This window comes from Anabas testudineus, chromosome 19 (genome assembly GCF_900324465.2).
Source record: "Anabas testudineus chromosome 19, fAnaTes1.2, whole genome shotgun sequence".
NCBI lineage: Eukaryota > Metazoa > Chordata > Actinopteri > Anabantiformes > Anabantidae > Anabas > Anabas testudineus.
In genome coordinates, this window is record NC_046628.1 from 9,429,048 (window position 1) to 9,449,817 (window position 20,770).

Below are 20,770 nucleotides of genomic sequence, written 5' to 3' on the forward strand. Positions count from 1 at the left end.
CTATTTCTAATTGTTCGTACACTTCAGTCTGTTCAGTCATGCTACAGTACAATACAAACTATACCAACTCAAATTGATGTTACCTCATACAGTGTCTGAAGCCCTTTCACACACTTGCACCCTGACACAGACCCTCCAGCTAACAACCCATCTCTGCAGTCAATCAGAGAGGGGAAATACCTGGGGCTGACAGGACCCCAGAGAGGATGGGGTGGGGGGGAGGGGTCTAGGCCTCAAACCCCCACAGGAAACCATTTTTCTCAGCAACGCCTTACTGTACAGTGTGGGCAGCCCCTCTGGCAAACCACTGACACTGAGGGGCAGCAAACCACATTCATGTAGTAACAGCCAGTGTGTTGACAGCTCTAATTTCTTATTTGTAATCTTTAGAGATTGACCAGAATGTTTGTTGACAATTAATGTCAATAATAATAAGTGATTAAGTCCATGCAAAGGGACATACTCACCCGGAGGGATGGGGAAAAGTTGACAGGCAGGTGTCAAAGAAAAGGGTTGAGTCCACAGGTGAGAATAGAGGAAACTGGAAAAATAGGTAAAAAATCGAGGGATAGTGGGAGGAGGACAAAAGGAAATTGAAATGATCAGAGGAGACACGGGAGAGAAAGCATAGCAGGGCAACATTAGACAGCAGCAGCCCAAAGGAGCAGATTCTGGCACTGAAGACTAATGAAGAGACATGGATCATTTAAAGCTCACATCAAGTTTGGGAGGATGGGAGAAAAAGGAAAAGGGAAACAGACTGTTTATACCAGAGGAAAAGGAGAGAGCAAACACCACAAACTGAAAGCAGTATATGTACTGTATGAATCATTGCAGTTTTTAACAGTAGCTTGTTGATTTAATTGGGATTAAGTGAAAATGCCACCACACATTGTTGGTTTTGCCAATAAATGCCTCCTTTCACTGCATTAGCTTTCCATGGATAAGTATGGCTAATTGGAGAGACTTGACACACACATCTCAACACACACAATGTACTGGAGATTATCAACTCATCTTTAGATTATTATCTGTAATACATTTTCTGGGAATCAACCCACCAGAGACAAAATTTCCAGTGATCAGCAAGAAAGTTAGGTTCTGTGGGGGAGCTGCAGTCTCAGTGTTTTGACTTATGGAGTGATGTCAGACTAGTGTTCCATGAGTCATCTCTGGAATATAAAACCTAAACATTTAGTAAATCCTCAAGGCTTTAAAAGCAAATTGTGGATTTTAAAATAATTTAGTAAAGCATAGTCTAAAATTTGTACCCTAATGTGATGGCAAAACTGAAGTAAAACTAAAACTGTAGTTTTTGGTTGAACACTGACTCAGTGAAACCATTAATGACTAACAATCATTATTTAAGACACAACTAAACCTCTCTGAATTAAATGTACAACAAGGTCTCACTTTACAACACAACTGTACAGAACAGCTTAGCAGGCGAAACAGGAAACATCTGGAGCTGGTTGGAGATGACCATGGTTCGTACCATGTATGTTACATTCCCTGGTCTCCCACATATCAACCAAAGAGCAACAACATCTGCTCCAGCTTGGCAGTGTGTGAGATAAAACAACATGCCTAAAAATGAAAAACCAATGGCCTCAAGAGATAAACGCAAATGTAACAAGAGCATTCACATGTAATAAATGCCTCAGAGCTGATGCAGACGTGGCAGCAATGCTAATAATTCAGCAGGCTATGTATTATCCCTGAGATGGGCCAATTTAGCAGAGCTCACAGCAGCCGCCACATTGCACAGCAGGTTTCAGACAATTCACAAGCACTAACTGCAGACTTTCTGGACCCTAGTTTAGCTGTCATTTATCCATGCTAGTGTTGAAGGACCGGCTTTTGTACCATTAATGAAATTACACTCAATTGTAATGGACTTTGTCTTAATTTATCATAATAAAAGCATCTAAAAATGTAAAATTCGCTCCTGTTTTCAATATTTAGTTGACTAAGTATTTGTTATGAAGTTGATTGTAAAGTGGCTTTTTCCAGACTAGAAGTGGATTTATACTAAAGGTTAGCTCACATTTGGATGAAGGATGAATCCAAACCAGAAATTCCCCCTGGCGACTTCTAGTCAAAAGATGCTTTGTCTAAGTAAATATGACATCACCTCAATCTTGGAGTCAAATGGGGATGTCCATGACCCACACATACCACAGCTGCCGTGGTATAACTGTGTACTTGCACAGTGTCCATGGGATGTTATTATACTGCATACTGCAGTGTTGTTTTCCATTTGAAGACTAAACAAGGGTGATCTTGTTTATATATAAGAACATGTAGAAACCTGCATGCACTTCCACCCCTGCTTTAAAATGTGTTAGTTATCTTTGCATGTGTCTATTAAATCTTCAACGCTGAGTCTATGAAGAATACAAAAGCTCATTTATAAAAGGAATTAAATATGAGATCAGGAGAAGAGAGGAGAGTGTGAAAATCAACAAAGGAAAGAGGTATTAGCTTGGAAGGCTTGCAGGTGTTTGGTCATGGTGTAGGATTTTATTTTTATAAGTGGAAGGTGTGTCCCTTGTTCTCTTTAGGAGGCTAGCTAAGCCCTGGATCTCTGCTTTTGGCATCACCACTCCTGAATCTGCTACACCCTCAAGCTCCTCTAACCTCACACCTTCTTGGCAGCAACTCAGAGAAATAAGCTTGTTCAGCAGAGGAGGAAATGTGTCCATAGCCTAACCCGCACTGAGAACTGAGGGGAGGCCTTAACATATGGCAGTACTTGCTCATACTGCCTGTTTACAAGTCTCAAAAAAACGAAAAGATGTTGTCATAGAAAAACAATGTACCACAATAAAATGTGTTAATTTTACTAACCCCAACTACTTAACAAAAAAAGACAATGTATCTCACTCACCTTTTTCTTCCAGGCATTTTCAGCATCATGGAGCTGAGTGAAGCGATCAGACAGTGGTGTCTGGATCAGCTCACATGGTTTAGCCTTCTTCAGTCTATTCTTCTCACCCTCTCCACTGGTGAAGATAAGACATATTTTCTGTGATTTTTCAAGGAGGCATTATCATGTGCATTTTTGACAGGCTTAAGACATAAGTCTGGGTATTAAAGATACTTTAATATCTGCTATGTGATGTCTCTAGAGTTTGCAGAACTATGCTCAGGTTTTAATACTGATCACTAACACAGTCATGTTCATCTGTTTGTCAGCTTTAGTTAAAAGCCATAAAACAGCTATGTGCAAAACATCAGTGACTTACTTTTATGCTTTTCTGTATTATTTGATATTTCTGATATTTAACATTATTTATTTCCATTTCTTTGGCTAGACAAAGTGCCTTTTGACATTATACTGTAAGTACATCCAATGACCTCCGATTGAATGAGGAGCTCAGACTTCCATCCAAACTGCTCTCCAAGTCGTCAACATCATCAGACGCCATGGAGATGTCATCATGTGAGGGACTCTGCAGCTCCTCAAAGCTCCCTCTACTGCTAGTGCTGCTTTCCTCCCTCTGTTGTCTGTCACTGGTGAAGGACTCTCCATCTGGGATATCTTCAGTTAGTGACTGATCCTCATCATCATTTTCTCCGTTAATCTCCTCCTCCTCCTCCTCCTCCTCCTCCCGTTCCTCTACATCCTCCTCCACCATCTCTTCTTCGCTCTCTGGGTGGCTGAGAGTGACACTGCTTTGTTGGGCAAGGCTGCACTCCTGCATTGAGCCCTCACTGTAGTCCGACTCAATGCTAGTGGAGCGACTTTTCTTTAGGATTCCCTTGATACCTTGAGGTCCAGAGTCTTGGCGCTGCAGTGAGACAGGCTGGCAAGGAGAAGATGGAGGGGGAGAGGCATCTGTGTTCTTGCTGTCAGAATGGAGACTGGAAGGCTGATGCAGAAAGTGAGAAAGAGAGAAAATTTTATTTTTTTTTTACTACCAGCCATTATATTTATAATAACTGGAAAGATTCATTAAAGTTTCAATACTAAATGATTCTTTTTGTTATAGCATGTGACTGACCAGGCTAGTATTTTCCACATAAATGCTAAAGCCCTTTTCTTATTGGGTGCCTCAGAAATTTTAATGCACAGCCATATACTTTAACAAACGTACTGCTCCAACTACTACTATTACTGTTTTAACTGACTGTTGTTTTTAAGAGACTGGGGGTGAGTAGGTCAGATGAGCAGGATGGGGGAGGCGAAGAGACATAAAAGTAGTGATAACTAAAAGAAAAAAGAAGAACTTAATACTTAAAAAAGGCATTTGTTGTGTCAAGTAATGTTAAAGCGATGAGCAAACTGTTGTGCAGTCCAAACTAACATACATTAACTATTTTTGAGATGTGATCATACATGTAAAAGGCATTTAATAGCAATGAACTATATCAAAAGGCCCTTTTTGTTTGTGTTTGAAATGTTATTGCAAAGGTGATAAAATAGCAGCTGGTACAACAGCAAACCCGCTGACAGGTGAAAAGTTTAGAGGGAGTGCTGATTTAAGAGGAGTAACAGGAAGAATAGAAAACTGTATACTGCAGGTGGTATACTTAAATGAAAAACACCACAGCGCATAAGCGTGTGATAAATAATACATGCACATACTTTGAAATACATGTAAGGATCAGTTTAAGACGTGTGACACCAGATTTGGCTATTTCAATAGTTAATTTAAAGACACCTTTAGAGGAAAAACTGACCTTTCTTTCCTCTGTAGAGACAGAATATTCAATCTGCTCCTTTTGTGACGGCCCATCTGTGGCTTTGTTCTCCTCCATTACCTTTCCTGTATCAGTTTCAGGAAGGCTAAAATATCAGCAAAAAAAAAAAGAGACAGATAGTGGAAATAGAAAAAAGTTACGATTTTAATCAATCGTATAGGAAAATTTCTGACCAGTGGTTATGTCTATAAACAGTAACAATTTGCATTTATTAGTTATAATATGTGCACAAGGACAAAGAAATAGATAAGCACTTTAAATAAAATATCTAAATATAAAGTCTTTGGTAAATCTATAAATCAAGTCTCATATGTGGAGAAACTGCGTGAGTGAGGGGTGTGGGCACCTGTGTAAAACGTGACACAACACAGCAGGGATCACATTCTGATATCACCTGGACTTTGTACTGGGGGCTTGCATGATAAACTCTGGGTAAATCCCTGGGCCGTCTGAGCTGGGCTCACCCGAGTAATGTCTAGAATGTTCAGGATTCCAGTGCATGTCTGAAAGCAGCTTAAGTCTATAATTTGGTGCTCTATAATTAATGTAGGGGCCACTGAATGCAGAATTTGCATTCAGAATAGACTATAGCAGGTCTATGACCATCTCATCTGATCTGAATGTTGCTGACATTTGGAAGAATCCACTTATATTAAAATGTTTAGGTTATTGCATGCAGTTCAATGTATGTCTTCTAATACAAATTGTCAAATATCAAAAAGAGACAGGAGCAAACATATTTATGTCTTTAGCCTAGTGGTGCACAGTCACACACAGCCCAGATCTTTACTACAGTGGTCACAGTGTAAAGTACAGTCTGGATCTCACTGCAGCAGCTTTTAACTTCAGTCTGGTTTGCATTACCATGGCTACCATATAGCCATTGCTAACATTCACATGGCTCTCAGTGTTTGTGTGTATCAGAGAGGGAGAGTGTGGTATTAAAGGCAAGATTTGCAGGTTTATCTGGTTTATCGCTGCAGCTGTTTACATCAATAGAAGGCTTTTCAGTTGCCCTGTAATTACCTATGTGCTCCATTGAGGCTCTGTGTGAGTGTGTCAGCTTGTTTCAAGTTGTTCTATTTGCTTGTGCTAAAGCAGCAACATACTGGAGCCCACAAAGTCTAATAAGCAAATAACCAAAATAAAGACTGCAAATTGTAGCAAGATGAATAAAATTGTTCATGCTGACAAAAAAATCTGTTTGAATCTGCTCACCAGGTAGAAGCTTCCTCCCTGTCGCTGCTCTTTAGCTGATGTTTTAGTTTGTGACCATGTTGACCAAAGTTTCCATCCTCTGTGCCCTCCAGGTCCTGCAGGCAGAGAGAAAAGCGGCCGTAGCCTGAAAGTTAGGACTGTGTTTGAAAGAACGGCCACTGACCTTGTTCACCAGCTGTAGAAAAAAAAAAATCTTGAAAAGGGAAGTGAATGAATGAAACGCTCCACGCCTCTACTTGAGCACAGCTGTTAACCCTGCAAATACTGCAGCTGAGTTCCTGGGAGGTTTAGTACTGTAGTAACTGATGAAGCAGGGTGTTGGTGGAAAGGACCAAGTATTGGAAATATTCCCACTACTATATTTTCAAGTTTCCTGAAAGTAACCATTAGTTTTTCTTTTCTTGTTTTGTCATTGCCAGAATAAAATAATGCTTTAATGGGTTATTGTCTGACTTACTGTCCGTTTTAATAATCAGAGGAGATGGATACAGCATTGGGCTGTTACAGTTAAAACAATGTGAGTGGAAGCATATAGTTTCTTCAGATTTCTATGAATTAGATATAAGACTTGTTAATGCATTTTAAGGTCTTTTTTAATGAAAATGTCAAATTTTCATTAAAAAAGACCTTAAAATCTTATATCTTATAACACTTGAGAATAATCCTATAAAGACCTCCCTATAAAAAATTGTTCCATCTTAAACAAGGAGGATTTTAAATGTCTCACGTTACCAGTGCAAAACTAGGCAGACATTTTATCTGCATGTAGTGTGAACCATGCAGCTGTGTGGGATCTTTGTCAGTGTGTCAGAACACTTTCCCAAACACGGTTGGGTGACCTGGAGGGACCTGAAGATAAGTAGATCTCCAGCTGTTACAAAGGCAATGGAAATCCAATGCTATTTCTCATAAAATTACATACCGATGCTTACAGAATTAGAGGCTGGGAATAATGTATTTCTTCCTGTTTATATCAAACCATGAAATGCAGTCAGGATATTTAAATTATAAATGAAATGTATCTTTCCCTAGAAGTCTTCATGTCTTCATGTGCATACTGTAGTTTAGCCTCTATCCATGTTGGAAAACAGGCATACTATAACCTCACTCTAACTCTGTCTGTCCTGCTGGAGACACTGACTCACTGGCTGTCACCAGGCACTACAGAGAAGACATGAACAATAAGTGAAAAGGAAAGACAGCAAAGAGGTATCTGTCATTGTTGATGACTTCAAGTGAGACAACTTAGAAAAGCAGAAATCTAGGACATAGGGGGGATGGATAAAATTATTGAAGGAGAAGAAAATAAGGTAGGGTAACTGTAACCCTCTTTGTAGACTGTTGTTTTCCCAGCAGGTTTTTGGTTAGAGCAACTTGCTGCCATCTGGGTTCACTTGGTCACCCTTGGCAATGCTCCTGGTCTGTGAAAGCCAAGCTAGAACTGTTATTTACATCCAGTATCATGAAGCCCAACCACTTCTGAAACCTAAGCAGCCTGGGAAAATCAGATATGCTGTTGATTTTCAAGCACATGTGTAGATCTCCCATAGGACTGGGGGCATTATCAAGTTTTTGTTCCTGAGTACATCTCCTAGCTGTCTGGATTTCCCTTCCCACCACTGCCTTCAGGCCTCCATGGGCTGTGTGAGCTGAAGTCACAACTTTGGCCAAGCGTGCTTCCAGGTGCACGACAACTCAGTGCTGTATGGAACCGCTCAATTTGTTATTAATGGAGCACACTTCCAGAGGGAGGTTGAAGCATACACCAGGTGCACTGGAAAGGACTGTCAGCAAATCAGCAATGGAAATGAACAGAATTAACCATAGACTGAAGAAAAATATAGACATAGCATCTGTGACATCATTCATAAGCCAATAAAATGATCTTTCTAAGCTTGGATTTAGTTTATTGTGTGCTGTCATCTTGGCAGCTTTTGGAAAAATTACATATAAATTTGTGTAGGAAGGAGGGTCTTAGATAAGTCGAGGTGACACTTGTTAATCAGGCAAATGTATTTCCTGATTTACGACGACCAGTGCTTTTATAATATGGGCCTTCTGGATGTACCCTGACAAACAACAAAGTCTTTGACACAAGTATAACCATGTTAGAGAAAGATCACACCATGTAATAAAACACTTGAAACAAAACATATGGCAGATTTAAAATACCATACCTTAAAAAGAGACATCTTGGAAGTCACAGTGTGCTTGGCAGAGTCCACAGGCTTCTCGTCAACTGAAAAGAATATACATACACAAATACAATGATGGCTATGTTAACAATAGCAGAGAGAGTATGTTTAAAAAAAAAAAAAAAAAGATAACATGTTTGTTTTGGTTTGAGAGACCGTATATGGTCAGAAATACATTAGCTTTTTATATATAGACAATACAATAGCATATTAAAACAGACCTCAGTAGAGACAGTCAAACAGAAGTTAAAAGGTAATTTCCTGCACGTCTATAAACATATTCACACAAACTCCCACAAACTTTCTATTAGTCAAGATAAGCTGTATTCAAAAAGCAAATAGCTCAGTAAGTTGTCCACTAGCCTCAGACTCAAAAGTCTCAAAAGTCACTAGGCATCAGTGGCTCCAGTGACATCTGACTTCTTTATTTGGGTGAACATATTTACTTTGTGTATGTGTGCAAATGTGCAAGAGTGAAAATGAATCACTTTTCATGCAAGTTGTCTAATCAAAAACAGCACAGAGCAAATACTCTTATAATCCAAACCAAAGGAAATCATTATATTTAACGATGTTCCAAAACAACACAAATTTCTTAAGTCAGCACACTCAAATTACTTCTCTCACTCTAAATCTGCTTTTACTGCCTCGACATTGTGACATTTCAAGCCAAAATTGCCCTCTATCCAAAGAAAACAAAGGAGAAGGCTAATTCAAATAATGAAGTGTCTGACAAACTCCCCTTTATTAATGGAATAAAAACATTTTGTTGAGGCCTTATGCTACAGTTCTGATTTATGTATCCAAGCTCCCCTGCTGTCCAGAACTTTAAGTGATTCAGTTCAGATGATGAAACACTAAGCATTGCCGACTGATGATTCCACTCAGACTGAACTCTTACACTTTTGACTCCAGTCCAATCTTTTTTACATCATGATCCATCTGACATCCAAAGCAAGAGCAGGAGAAAAAAAAGAAACAGAGACAAGGGATGAGAAAACGTCCACTCAAGTTTACTGACTCTCCCATAAGTGTTTTCATCCATCTAACAAAACTCCTAAGCTGTTGAGAGCTTATTGGATGGGCCTCTGACCTTGTAATGGACAACAGAGTCTGCACATATGTTTTAAACAAGAAGCTCGCACAGAACAACACAGACTTCATCAAATCTGCATCTGTTTTACAGTAGATTTACAGAGTACTTACTTTGTAATCATTCTGCTTGCACTCTCTACTGTGTTAATATGAGCAATACAAAGTGTCCCTGTGCAGTGGAAACAAGAACCTAAATAAAGGCAGACACAATATGTTCAGTCTGAGCTAGTTGAACGTCTGCATTTATGAATAACTGGCTTGTGGGATAGCTGAATGGTCAGGGAAACTCTTGATGCGACCGTAGGGGCATTCTAGACTCCTGGCACTGACTCCTCTGCCAGCTTGGACAGGAAACACTATCAATGCACTCACACTCACATATCCTCATTTGAATTGAACACTGTTTCTTCCAGTTTTTATCGTGGTCCTCAGATACAATGATCTAATTATTTCTCTTCTCCATTGCCACTCTGGGGTAGAATGATTACAAGCATCTCAGTCAATTTTGCCAATCAATATTAGAATAAAAGCTAGGAATTATTTACACCAGTAAAAAAAGTTTTTTTTATTTAAAAGGTGTAAAGTCAATGATCTAATATATAATGTAATTCGGCAGCTTATAATCTATTTCAGCTCATTTCCTCTCTGCAGAACTAAACAACACGTTTAGATTAAATATAGTTAAATACTGAATAAGTAATTTTGTTTGGGGTTACTGTTCTGTCACCACTCCTCACTATCTTTCTTAGTTTTAGGCAGTATAACACTAACAAACACGCACACCTCACTCTCTGGCATGTAAATATGCACAACACAAGGCAGAAAGATCTACGATGCAAGCACAGAATCACATATAGGCAGGTACAGTCAACCAAATGGTAAAAGGAAGTAAATCAGTGACACAGACAGGCAGTAACAAAGAGACAGATGGACTGTGGGCTCAGGTGGCTGAATGCGAGTCACAAAAGCAGCCAGGGGGCCAAATGTAAAATTTGCTTAATGTCATCTGGCTGAAACAAGCTTCCAGTTTAATTACATATAATCACATTAGAGTCACTTGACAAAAAGCTAACGCGTGCCAAATATTAGGTCTACCTTTTTGTGAAAAAGAAAACCATCGCCCGAGGCACAATGATTACTTTAAATTAGACAGCGACCAAAACAGAGACAAGCACATCAGTAGATCTGTTTTCTTTCACTCCACCTCAACAACTATAAACCTGGTTGGAGATCTGACATCAGCCATGAGCTCAGTATTCCTTTAAAACTGAGTAATAGAGAGAACTTGCATGAGCTCAGGGATAAAGAAGTCTGTGGAACAATAGAGGATGTGAGTGTGGTGAAAGTGGAGACTTTGTCTTACCCTTTGGCTCCTCTGTGTCATCAGTTTTCAGCAGCCTAGGAGAGAGAGACAGAGACAAATGAGGTCACCCTCTAACACAATGAAGCGATGACAGGAATTATGTGGCGGTTACAAGTGACGCTTGCAATCCGGAGAGAAAATTTTGCAAAGACTTACTTGCACAACTATAATCCAAAAATGTACACTCAAGCCACATACAAAATGATGCAAGATGCCGCTGAGTTTGCCTTGTATGATCTGACAGCATTTACTCATGTTGTTCTTCTAATCTTGTGTTGGCAACAATATGACAGCGATGTCTGTGTAGTATCTGACAATAGCCACTCATCTCTAAGTAATGAGCGTTAAATATGGATGGTGACAGCAGCTGCCTGTGGAGTAGCAGCAATGATGTAACAGGAGGAGGGGAGAGGACTGTTTTATGCACAATAGAGAATCATGGTGGACATCTGGAAGGGGTCAAAGGTAACTGAAGATGGGAACACAACCCTGAGTCAAGCTGCAGCACTGAGTTCAATCCAGTATTTTTTAGATGGATGATCATATAGATTAAATGAATAAGTCTGATATTTTTTGTTTCTTTACCTAGACCCCATAGTTCACTTTTTGGAAGGCATTCATTGTAGGGGGTGGTCGTTATTACACAAGGTGGTAACCGTCTCTCCGTAGCAATCATTCACCTCATTCACCCTCTGACACACTACCATTGCTCTAGACATCAGGCTTGTGTGAGTGTTCTGAGGGATATGGAACATAAATGCACCACACATTATCACACTACTAAAATACTAATATCACAAAGTGACACTTTGTTTAAATCAAATTAAAATGTATACCAGTATTATCATGGATGGTATGATATGGCGCACCTTTAACTCAAAGTGTCACTCTCAGTTGATTACATGGAAACTGACAGAAATATACAATGGATTACAAGATGATGATGATGTAATCTGTGGTGGTAAGACTGTGTCATTGTCATCTGGGTAAAAGTACTGCTGTTTACACATCAAATGTTTAAGTCTCAGCTATGAGTGAGTCTGTTTGGAGAACTTGATCATCTTGGTGACTGATGCCACCTAGTTTCCAAACACTCTGCTTTAACCTCCTCTGCAACCACAGAGCTCAGTGACACTTCATCAACCCCACCCAAACTTTGACTGCTGGCTGGAAGGAAGGGACCGCACGCGTCGTTATGCTGCCACAACATCCAGCCAGAGAAGAACAGCTAAGTGGAATGCAGGGAGAGAAGAAAAAGAGAAAAACACAGAGTAATAGAAGTAGTTGAAGAGAGAAAAGCTAAACACACATTCAAATTAAAGCAGGGGAGCCATGAATCAAACACTTACAGCAAATGTCCTCACTTTCATTATGTTATGTAAAAACCCACAAAGCATTAAGTGACTGCTAAACAGCAAGAAAGGGAGTAAAATGACCTTATAGAAATATAATAATGACTGTGTCATGGCTAAAATAGTCCATGCTCTTGATATGCCATATCTTGGCAAGTACCCTTATATTCTGTAATCGTCAGATGTGAGCATATCCTGTAGGGTTTTTCACTGATTAGTTTGAATTCTACTGAACTACTGTAAAACAATCACATACATACAGTACCTTTACAGTGGTTAAATGATCATCTACTGTATTTTTACAAACAGTGCACTACACGTTTGCTGGTAAATCAGACAGTAGAGGATCTGTATTTTTAGATTCCCAAGAGTTAACTGTAAAAGGTCAAAATGCAGTCTTTTGGAATGTCATCCTTCAGCCATGACTTTACAAGAGGAAGATTCCTGTCTGTGTCAGATAAACCTGTTTACAGACTTGATTATCACTAGAACAGCTGAGTTCCAGTTTCCTTCTTGCTATTTCTGCTACACACAAACATGCTGCCTCTGAGGGTTCTGCAAATATGTGTGAAGCCCTAATCATAAAGGACATACAGTACATGTCAATCAAGTATCTATGAAAGGTTGTACTAATGTACAATTCAGAATGAGCTGTAAGAATCATTGGAAAGAACTAATTCAATCACCCTGCAGAATGTACAAATAAAATACTGTGTGGGACATCTGCTAACAAATTATTGGCTGTTAACAATAGCATCTACAGAGTTTTCTCTGCAAGATGGCACAGCTGGATTGTGACAGGGACCTAACGTCATAACAAATCCAACAAGATATCTGAGGTAGCTAATATGACAGGCATGTCAGACAAACACGCCAATGCGTCAATCCATTCTTGAACTCTCTACAATTAAACATTCAGGCCATAATTTTTGTTTTACTGAAAGAAATCCTCTCCTGTCTCTCCTCCTCTCCTGGTAGGTTAAGATTTTCTCAGGAAATCCGAAAGCATTTTTGACTATTGACCTGACAGATTATCAAGTAGAACACTTGATAGTGGAGACTTAATGAAACCTGCCATACTACACGTACTGTATGATCACACAAGGTATGCCTTTTCTAAACAGGCTGTCCATCAATGTTATCTATATATCTTGCTTCATTCAGTGCATGGCATGAAAGTTTGGCAATGTTCAAAAACCCTAGTCTTGCTTAAACTCTGCTCATCTCAGTTCCCTCTCTATCATCAATCCCCCCTGGCTATTTTTTCAAGAACAGACAAGTCTGGCTCTGTGTACACAGCAGAATCTCCAGGCTGATTACAGCGCAAACTGGACACGTTTTTCTGTATGCAAAATTCTCAGAAGAGCATTCCTGTCAACCAGTGAGAAACAATGCCAAGTCCTAATTCACAGATGTGTTAAACATATGAGATCCCCAGTATGTCTGTAAAGTGAAACAACACAAGCAACATGTCTGTCATCACGGAAAACACAGCTAAACAAATGTGGCAGTCATCTGCTTAGCACACATGGCCAATGTTAATAATGTCCATAATGGCATTCACATACCTCAAAAAAAAAAAAAAAAAAAAAAAAAAAAAATGCAGTGTGGGACCAATTGCATTAGGAGCCTGAAATAATGCAATAATCTAAGACTAAACTCTGAGATCGAATGGATATTTACCTTCCAATTGAAATTTATCCCTGAGAATTTAGCCTTGTTTCAACCTGTCTCAACATGTTTCAGCGAGTCTCTATGCAGCTTTGTGTTTTGCACCTCTGGACAACACTGTGATGATCTTGCACAAACAATGGGCAACAGCAGTGTGCTTTTAGTTGAATAAACTGAAATTAAAGTCAATATACTCACGGGAAATGAGACGACGTCTTTGAGGAGACAGTTTCTGATTTAGAGGATAAACTTGTGTCTGATTTAAGATGAGTGTTTGCCTCTTTCTCCTGTGCAGGTTCATCATCTCTGTGCTCCGCAGGTTCTGCTACTTTATTCCTGAGGCCCCTCCTGGTATATGTTTGCACTGATCCATTATCCTCATATTTTTCCTTTTCCGTGATTGTTGAGGACACTGTTTCGGACGTGTTGCCAATTTTTCTGTCCTTACGGACATATTTGGAGGAGAATTCATCTGTGTTGCCATAGCGTTCAGCAAGCTCCTTCCTTCTTTCTGCTTTGTAGCGTGCAATTCGCTCAGCCTTGGTCTCTAGGGCTGAGCTTTGCAAGGTGTCTATTCCATCCATTATGCAGTTCAATGGAGTTTAAGTGATAGGACTCAAGTTTGTCGATTTGCTGGTATGGTGTCCAACTCGGTTGCAGATCTTCTTTGACAGCAATGTCTCAATCCATTAGATACATTGCAGTGCTGTAAACAAAAAAGGAAGACATTAGTATATCATGACTGTAGAGTACAATTTCAGATGACAGGCAGTCTAAAACAGTAAAACTGGATGTACTGTGGTATACAGTTCTCCAGCTTTCATAGGAAACCAGCTCAGCAGTGGAGCACAAAGCCAGCCCTGCCCTACCCTACCCCAGCTAACACCCCTCATGTGAGAATGATGTCAGCCAACTCTGTTCAAAGACAGCCGACCACCGCAGTGAGACTCTCATATAACGTCTATTCCTTCAGCTCAGTGGGAGAGGGAGTTGGATAGAGGGAGAAGGAATGGGACGAAAGTGAGAAACACAAATCAAACAACATCTTCATACCATTTTATTTCTTACTTAGATAAGGTTTTGTGCCTGAGCTAATAATCCCACTTTGTAATAAATGTGTATTTATTTACTAATTACTACAAACACAATGCATGTCCTATGTGGGAATGTGCGTGTGTGACTGTGTTTGTCGTGTGTTTTTTCCACAACATTACTTTTCCACTGTGGTGCCAGAATCTATTACAGCCTTCAAGCTTCCTGTGTAACTGAAAAGTATAATCTGTTAAACATCTCCATTCCACGTCTTGCACAATAAAATGTGTGTTCTTTAATAACTTTAGACTTTTTAATACCTAGTGAGTTAAATTAAGGAGGTAAAAAAATAGGAGAGTTGAGCTCATTTTGTTCCATTAAGCATTCACAGAGCAGAAAACCACACATGGCTCGAATGCAAAGGTCTGATAACTGCATTCACTGAAATACATTGCCAGCTGACAACACCAATAAAAAGAAATTATGTGTGTGCTGGTTATGCTTGCTCCACTCCAAGCAAAAGGGCTTTTCCATAGACATTTCTCAGAGCATAAGTATGCTTACGATGCTTTGGGGCTTCTGTCAGGTGAAAGCCAAGATGAATAAAATAAGTTGAATAAAAGAAGGCATGTAAGTATCTTAGGCAGGGGCAGTTTCTCTTTTAACAGGAACAAAGAGAAGTGCTGTGTCTGGACAATGTTAACAATAAGAAAGAGGGAAAGTTGAAGAGCAGGTCAAGGTAAGAGGGGAAAGAGTAAATGAGCTAACTCCAAGAGACTTCTCTGTAACGACAACAAGCTTGAACATATCTTAAGTGCACCCCTCTGAGTACCGACCACCTGCTAGGCTATTGAAAAAAAACAAAACAACCCAAACTATTGGTTGCCCTTAAAAATGTGTCTTCAGCTTGTCCTCTTGTTTCTCTCCTCCACCTAACATAACAGGGCTTGGTTAAACAATGAGGAACTACATGTCCTCCCTGGACATTTAAATGCAGTTTAACCATAAATTCAAACTCTGCTGGACAATCACATATTGTCTGCTCTTTAAAATGTTTTAATCTTTAAAATACATTTAAAGACACTATGAAGATATACATTCGCCATCTGTTTTTTAAGTTAAGAATTCAGCAGTTCACTTCCATTTCTGTTCATCCAGCTTTTCAAGTATTGAAAGCCTGTTAAAGTATATCAGTCTGGGACCCTAATGATGACCAGATGAAGCTAAACCTTTATAGAAGGAGTTTACTGTATAATATTAAAACCAAATGGCCTATTGCACATGCAGGCTTAATCAATTTATAGTGGGCAATCCACTATTGCTTAGCCTCAAGCCCCCAAAAGCTCCACAGTTTAACATAAAGAAAATGGTAAAAGTGTTATATTACATTTGTATTGTAGGGTTACAAAAAGCAGTATTTGAGGATAAGGTTTGTTTGGGCTATCGGCTCCATGTATTATAGCAATAAATGCCAAAACATTAAAAAAAGAGGCAGCAGCAAACAAGGATGCTCCCTGACATGTCTTAATATATTTCTTCATTAAAAACTAAAGCAGATATTTTTAATTTCTGCATTTAAACAGAGTGTCCCTCCAAAGCCCATAAATTGCCTTATGAAGGCAAAACAATCCTGAGTTTGGATGTTGGTTTCAGGACTGTGCACATGGTTACATAATTCACCTAGGTCACTACCTATAAAAGGAGAGCTAAACAGTACGCTAAAGCTTGTCCGTGGAGACCCAGAACTGGCTGTTTTGTTTGGAAGCAGCCGCTGTTATTTTAAGCAACAAAGTGCACTGAAAACACTGTGGTGAGTCATACATTAAAAAACATCAACCTATCAGTACATATGAACTCACACAAGAATATGTTTTGGTAGGCTTTTTACACAGCCAAAACAGGTGTCTTACCTATTTATGGCTTCTTCTTATTTCTTCAGAAATACTGGCAAGTGGAGCAAGCAGAAAGTTGCAGGACTAAAACACATTGAGATGACTCTGACTATGGTCTAATGTGCTAATACTCAGTACATAAAAGTGGATTTGGTGGGGAACATACTATTGAGCTTGTTCGCTTGTTTGTCCTATAGACACTCTGTGTCACATTTAACATTACTGAGGAACAGAATGTGAGAAGCACAGTTGTTTTTTCTATGCATCTGTCTTGCTGGGTATGCTGTTACACCAGTCCTACCTGCTGATTCGTGTGGACGATATTATTTCTGCTCCTTTAGGGCATGTAAACAAACGGATCACTGATGTGTTTTCTGGTGTTGCATTGCTTGTTGGGAAATTTTACTGGCTACGAGAGGAAAGATCTGTCACAGCAAAGGCTAAGTGTGTCACTTCCCGACTGTGCCCCATATCCTGCTCCATAAAAGCTCAATTAATCAGGAAATGTTACGCATAAAGCTGGCTAATGTTCAAAACTCTCTTGAGACACAGGATGAGTAAGGGCAGTGAGAAAACTAAGTGGGTTCAACATCCTGACACACCCCTTGCACTCCTGATAGTTCTGGCTTTAGAGTAGTTATTTGCTCGGTTTCCATTGTTTCTTCTTGTTTTTAAATATTTACTGTACTTCACTGAAAGGACCTTTAGTGAATATTAAGTAGTTACTTTACATTACATGCTGTACTACCTCTTTTAGGCTTACTAACCACTGCAATAAACCGCAGAGGCACATGTTGCAAAACTCAGAACTGTTTAGACACGATTTGTTCTGTGTGAGAAGAGACTGTTGTGATGTACAGTATAATTCAATAATTCCAGTATGTCTTCATTAACATCACACAGCCAATGTCAGTTTGGTTTTGCTACAACCACTGGTGGCTCTGGATATTTTGACAATTTATCTATTACTGTAATATCATAAGACTACTACTACCTATTTTAGGAAAGACCTTTCACAAGAACGTCGGCCGATTAATCAGGCCAATCTTTGACATTTTCTAATTAATCTGCGTCAGTCAATGTTTATGTTCATGCTAACTAATTAATAAAAAAATGTATCAGCAGACACATCTGCAATCTACGCTGGGAGCATTTCAGGCATACATGTGCCTGTAAATTGCAGCATATTAATGCGCAAGATTATTTGGGTGCATCACTTTGAATGATTCACAAGGAAGCATATTGTTTGCTCTTGTAAACAGTAGTAGTAGAGTGAGATTAGCGGCTCTCAGAATACAGTTACGATGTCTGTGCTGCAGCCTTCCCTGTCTCTCTGTCTGTGTCTCTGTGACTGAGGGCGGAGGTCAGCTCCTCCACAAAGAGCCATATCAGGCAGGACAGCAGGTGACACGAGACTTTACTACTTTAGAGTTGTCATTACACTTGATTGCTACTATACACATGATAAAAGCAAGCAAAGAAGCAGACTCCCGGAGTAGCAAATTTTAATAGGAGCTTCCTGACACCCGCAAATTATGTAAAATTTCCTAGATATACTTTCTCTCTTCTTGTCATTAGCAGGCCTACTGTGCACAGGATCAGCCTTACAAATCAGCCATCTGCCTCAGTGTTCTCTGAAGAGTTCACTACAAGCATCTGCCATATAAAAAAACCTCACATTGGTTGACAACTAGTATAAATCCACATTTACAATACAGACTGCAAATAAGAGATGCAAGACATTGCAAAGAGAGGTAGACAGGGAAAATCTCCTTTTCACAGTACAAATTGCCTGAATTTAACAAATACTCAAATGTTAAACAAAGGCAACATACGTATTTACACTTAGACATGCCACTTCATGTTAGTTTCAGTGTTGAATGGACTTTGGCCAGACTTCAGATACAAAGGGGTGTCGCTCCTAATCTCTCCTTCCATCCAGCCACTCCACTCTGCTACTTTCTTAGTCTTTTTACATGCACATCAAAACTTGTAAAAAGTAAAACAGAAACCCAGTACCACATATACATTACAAGGAAATCAGGTCTCTCTAGTCCTTAACCTGATTACAGAAACCATTGTTTACAATACAGTTAAGAACTGAGCTACTCAACAATTTCCCACATATCTCTATGCAAAAATACCACATGTGGCAAGTTGAGAAATCCTTGCTGTGATTTAAGTACTTTAATGGTTATTTTACATTATATTCTTAATGTATTTTGTATGTATTCTTAGCTGGTGTTTTGATTCAACACAGATAAAGTTAAAAAAAAAAAAAAAAACAGTTTCAGAAGAAGGATGTGAACAAGTCTCTTGTTATGCTGACAGGTTCTATCAACAACCCTCTGTGCACCAGGCACAAAGCAGTTCTCCAAGTAGAAAAAGAAGAATGTTTGCATAAAAGGTTGGGACAGGTCAAAATGAACTTGACTCAAATTCCACACTGTGAAAAGTGAGTCACTTCATTACTGCTCATAGTTCACTGATGTCAATAGTTAAGTAGGTGAAGCAATAGGAAGCAAGCTGCTTATGGGAAAAGAATACCTGTTGTGCAGATCCATAGGGAGAATATACACATTAACTCACTGATTAATCCCAAGACCAGGTCAGACGGAAAGCCTCCTCAGAGACAAAGACTGACCTGCGCCCCAGCATGTGTTTTTTCAGAAATCACATGTCCACATGAAAGAACACAGCACAAATCAACATGTATGTAGACGACACGCAACTTATAAACTTTGATTTAGCATGAAAACGAAACACAATCTTAACTAAAATAAACAGGGTTTATCCCATAAAATGAGTAATAAAGTGCCCAAACTGTAGCTTAAAACAGTGTCTATGCAAGTTCTGTTAAGTAAACATTTAAGCTTGTATCCCTGACACTATGTTTCTTAAACAGTTAGGCTCCGTAGTTAAACTACAGAGTCCACAGCTCCTCAAAAGTCATCAGTTTAATAAGAGTATCATAGCACTGGTATCCAGCAAATATTGCTGGAAGCCAACACTGCCACACTGTCCGGACTATTTCCATTCAGCATTACTGGAAATACTCCATTGTACTTTCATTGTGACAGATATGAGGTTTAAAGTGTGTACCTCTGCAAAGTTGTGACACATTTCAGAATGACCAGAGGTATCTGTCCTGCATGAACGCTTCGTATGATGACAACATTTTGGCATTGAATACCTTCAGAAATCCACATAAAATAACCACAAGCATCAAAGAGACTTTAAGACATCAGCTTTCCTGAAGCAAACAAAAAAGGCCGTTAAAGATACAGCCAGCTCCTGACACACATTCTTCCTGAGGGAAGAGGGTGGAGAGTGGAAACTCTGCTCCACTGAGAAAACCAGGTGCCAGTGCAAAAACAGACCGCTGGTCCATTTAAAAAAAAAAAAAAAGCTGGTGCAGTTCTGAGAAATTGGCAGCCAAGTTCACAAACCATAAAGGAGCATAACAAAAGCTGGAAAGTCCACTCACCAAATAAAGAGGACAGTTGACAGCTTCACTGCAAAGGATCCAAGTGATTTATAAGAGCATTAGGTAAGGTTTGGTCATTTGATTTTTAACTATCCCAAATATCAGTGCCAATCCTGCAGAGTCTAGAAAGTCACATTAATAATCCTATTTAGGTTAAGCCTTTTTGTCTTTATTCTAACTAATATGCATCCATAAAAAGGGATATACCAGACCACCGTCAGGAAACACTGTTATTTGTACACTGCATTGTACAGTATGCTGCATGTTTGTGTGCATTGGGTGTGTATGACTGGGTTAGGGTTAGGTCATGTGACCAACTACTGAAAGCAGATAGGCCTGATTACAGGTCACCAGTCCCTAATCCAATAACTCCATCATCCACATAGTGTACATCAAGATTTGATCTATCAACACAAACATATGTATCAGAAAAAAGCCCAAGAGGGGGCGTGTATAGGGTGTGTCACATATTTAAAGCCACACTCATCCAACAATCAACCACCTACTGAGTGGCCAATGTGTTTCTCGTTAAAAAGCAATCGTTTAGCAGTTAAGGCGAGTTAAGCACCATGCCCGCCTGTAACCACTAGTAGAGTAAATTTTTAATTACAACTGCAGAGCCTCACAACACTTCATCTTGTTGAAATGGGCCACAGCTAACAGAGAGCTTGAAAGAATGATTCTGACAGGATGGGTTTGTTTGCCTAAACATGGCAAAAGCCCTTCATTCACATGACTCAACTCCTCTCTGGCTTTGG

At 39.4% G+C, this 20,770-nt stretch overlaps 1 protein-coding gene across 1 annotated transcript in view; it reads right to left on the bottom strand.

Moving 5' to 3' along the window:
- LOC113156214 (supervillin-like) overlaps window positions 1-20,770 on the bottom strand; it is a 39,598-nt gene that overhangs the window by 12,425 nt on the left and 6,403 nt on the right. The window contains exons 2-8 of the mRNA XM_026351177.1: window positions 13,800-14,307; window positions 10,579-10,613; window positions 8,103-8,164; window positions 5,926-6,020; window positions 4,687-4,792; window positions 3,361-3,875; window positions 2,891-3,005 (exon numbers count right to left, since the gene is read on the bottom strand). Coding sequence (XP_026206962.1) covers window positions 2,891-3,005; window positions 3,361-3,875; window positions 4,687-4,792; window positions 5,926-6,020; window positions 8,103-8,164; window positions 10,579-10,613; window positions 13,800-14,185 — 1,314 coding nt within the window. The 5' untranslated portion in view covers window positions 14,186-14,307. The remainder of the gene's footprint in view (window positions 1-2,890; window positions 3,006-3,360; window positions 3,876-4,686; window positions 4,793-5,925; window positions 6,021-8,102; window positions 8,165-10,578; window positions 10,614-13,799; window positions 14,308-20,770) is intronic.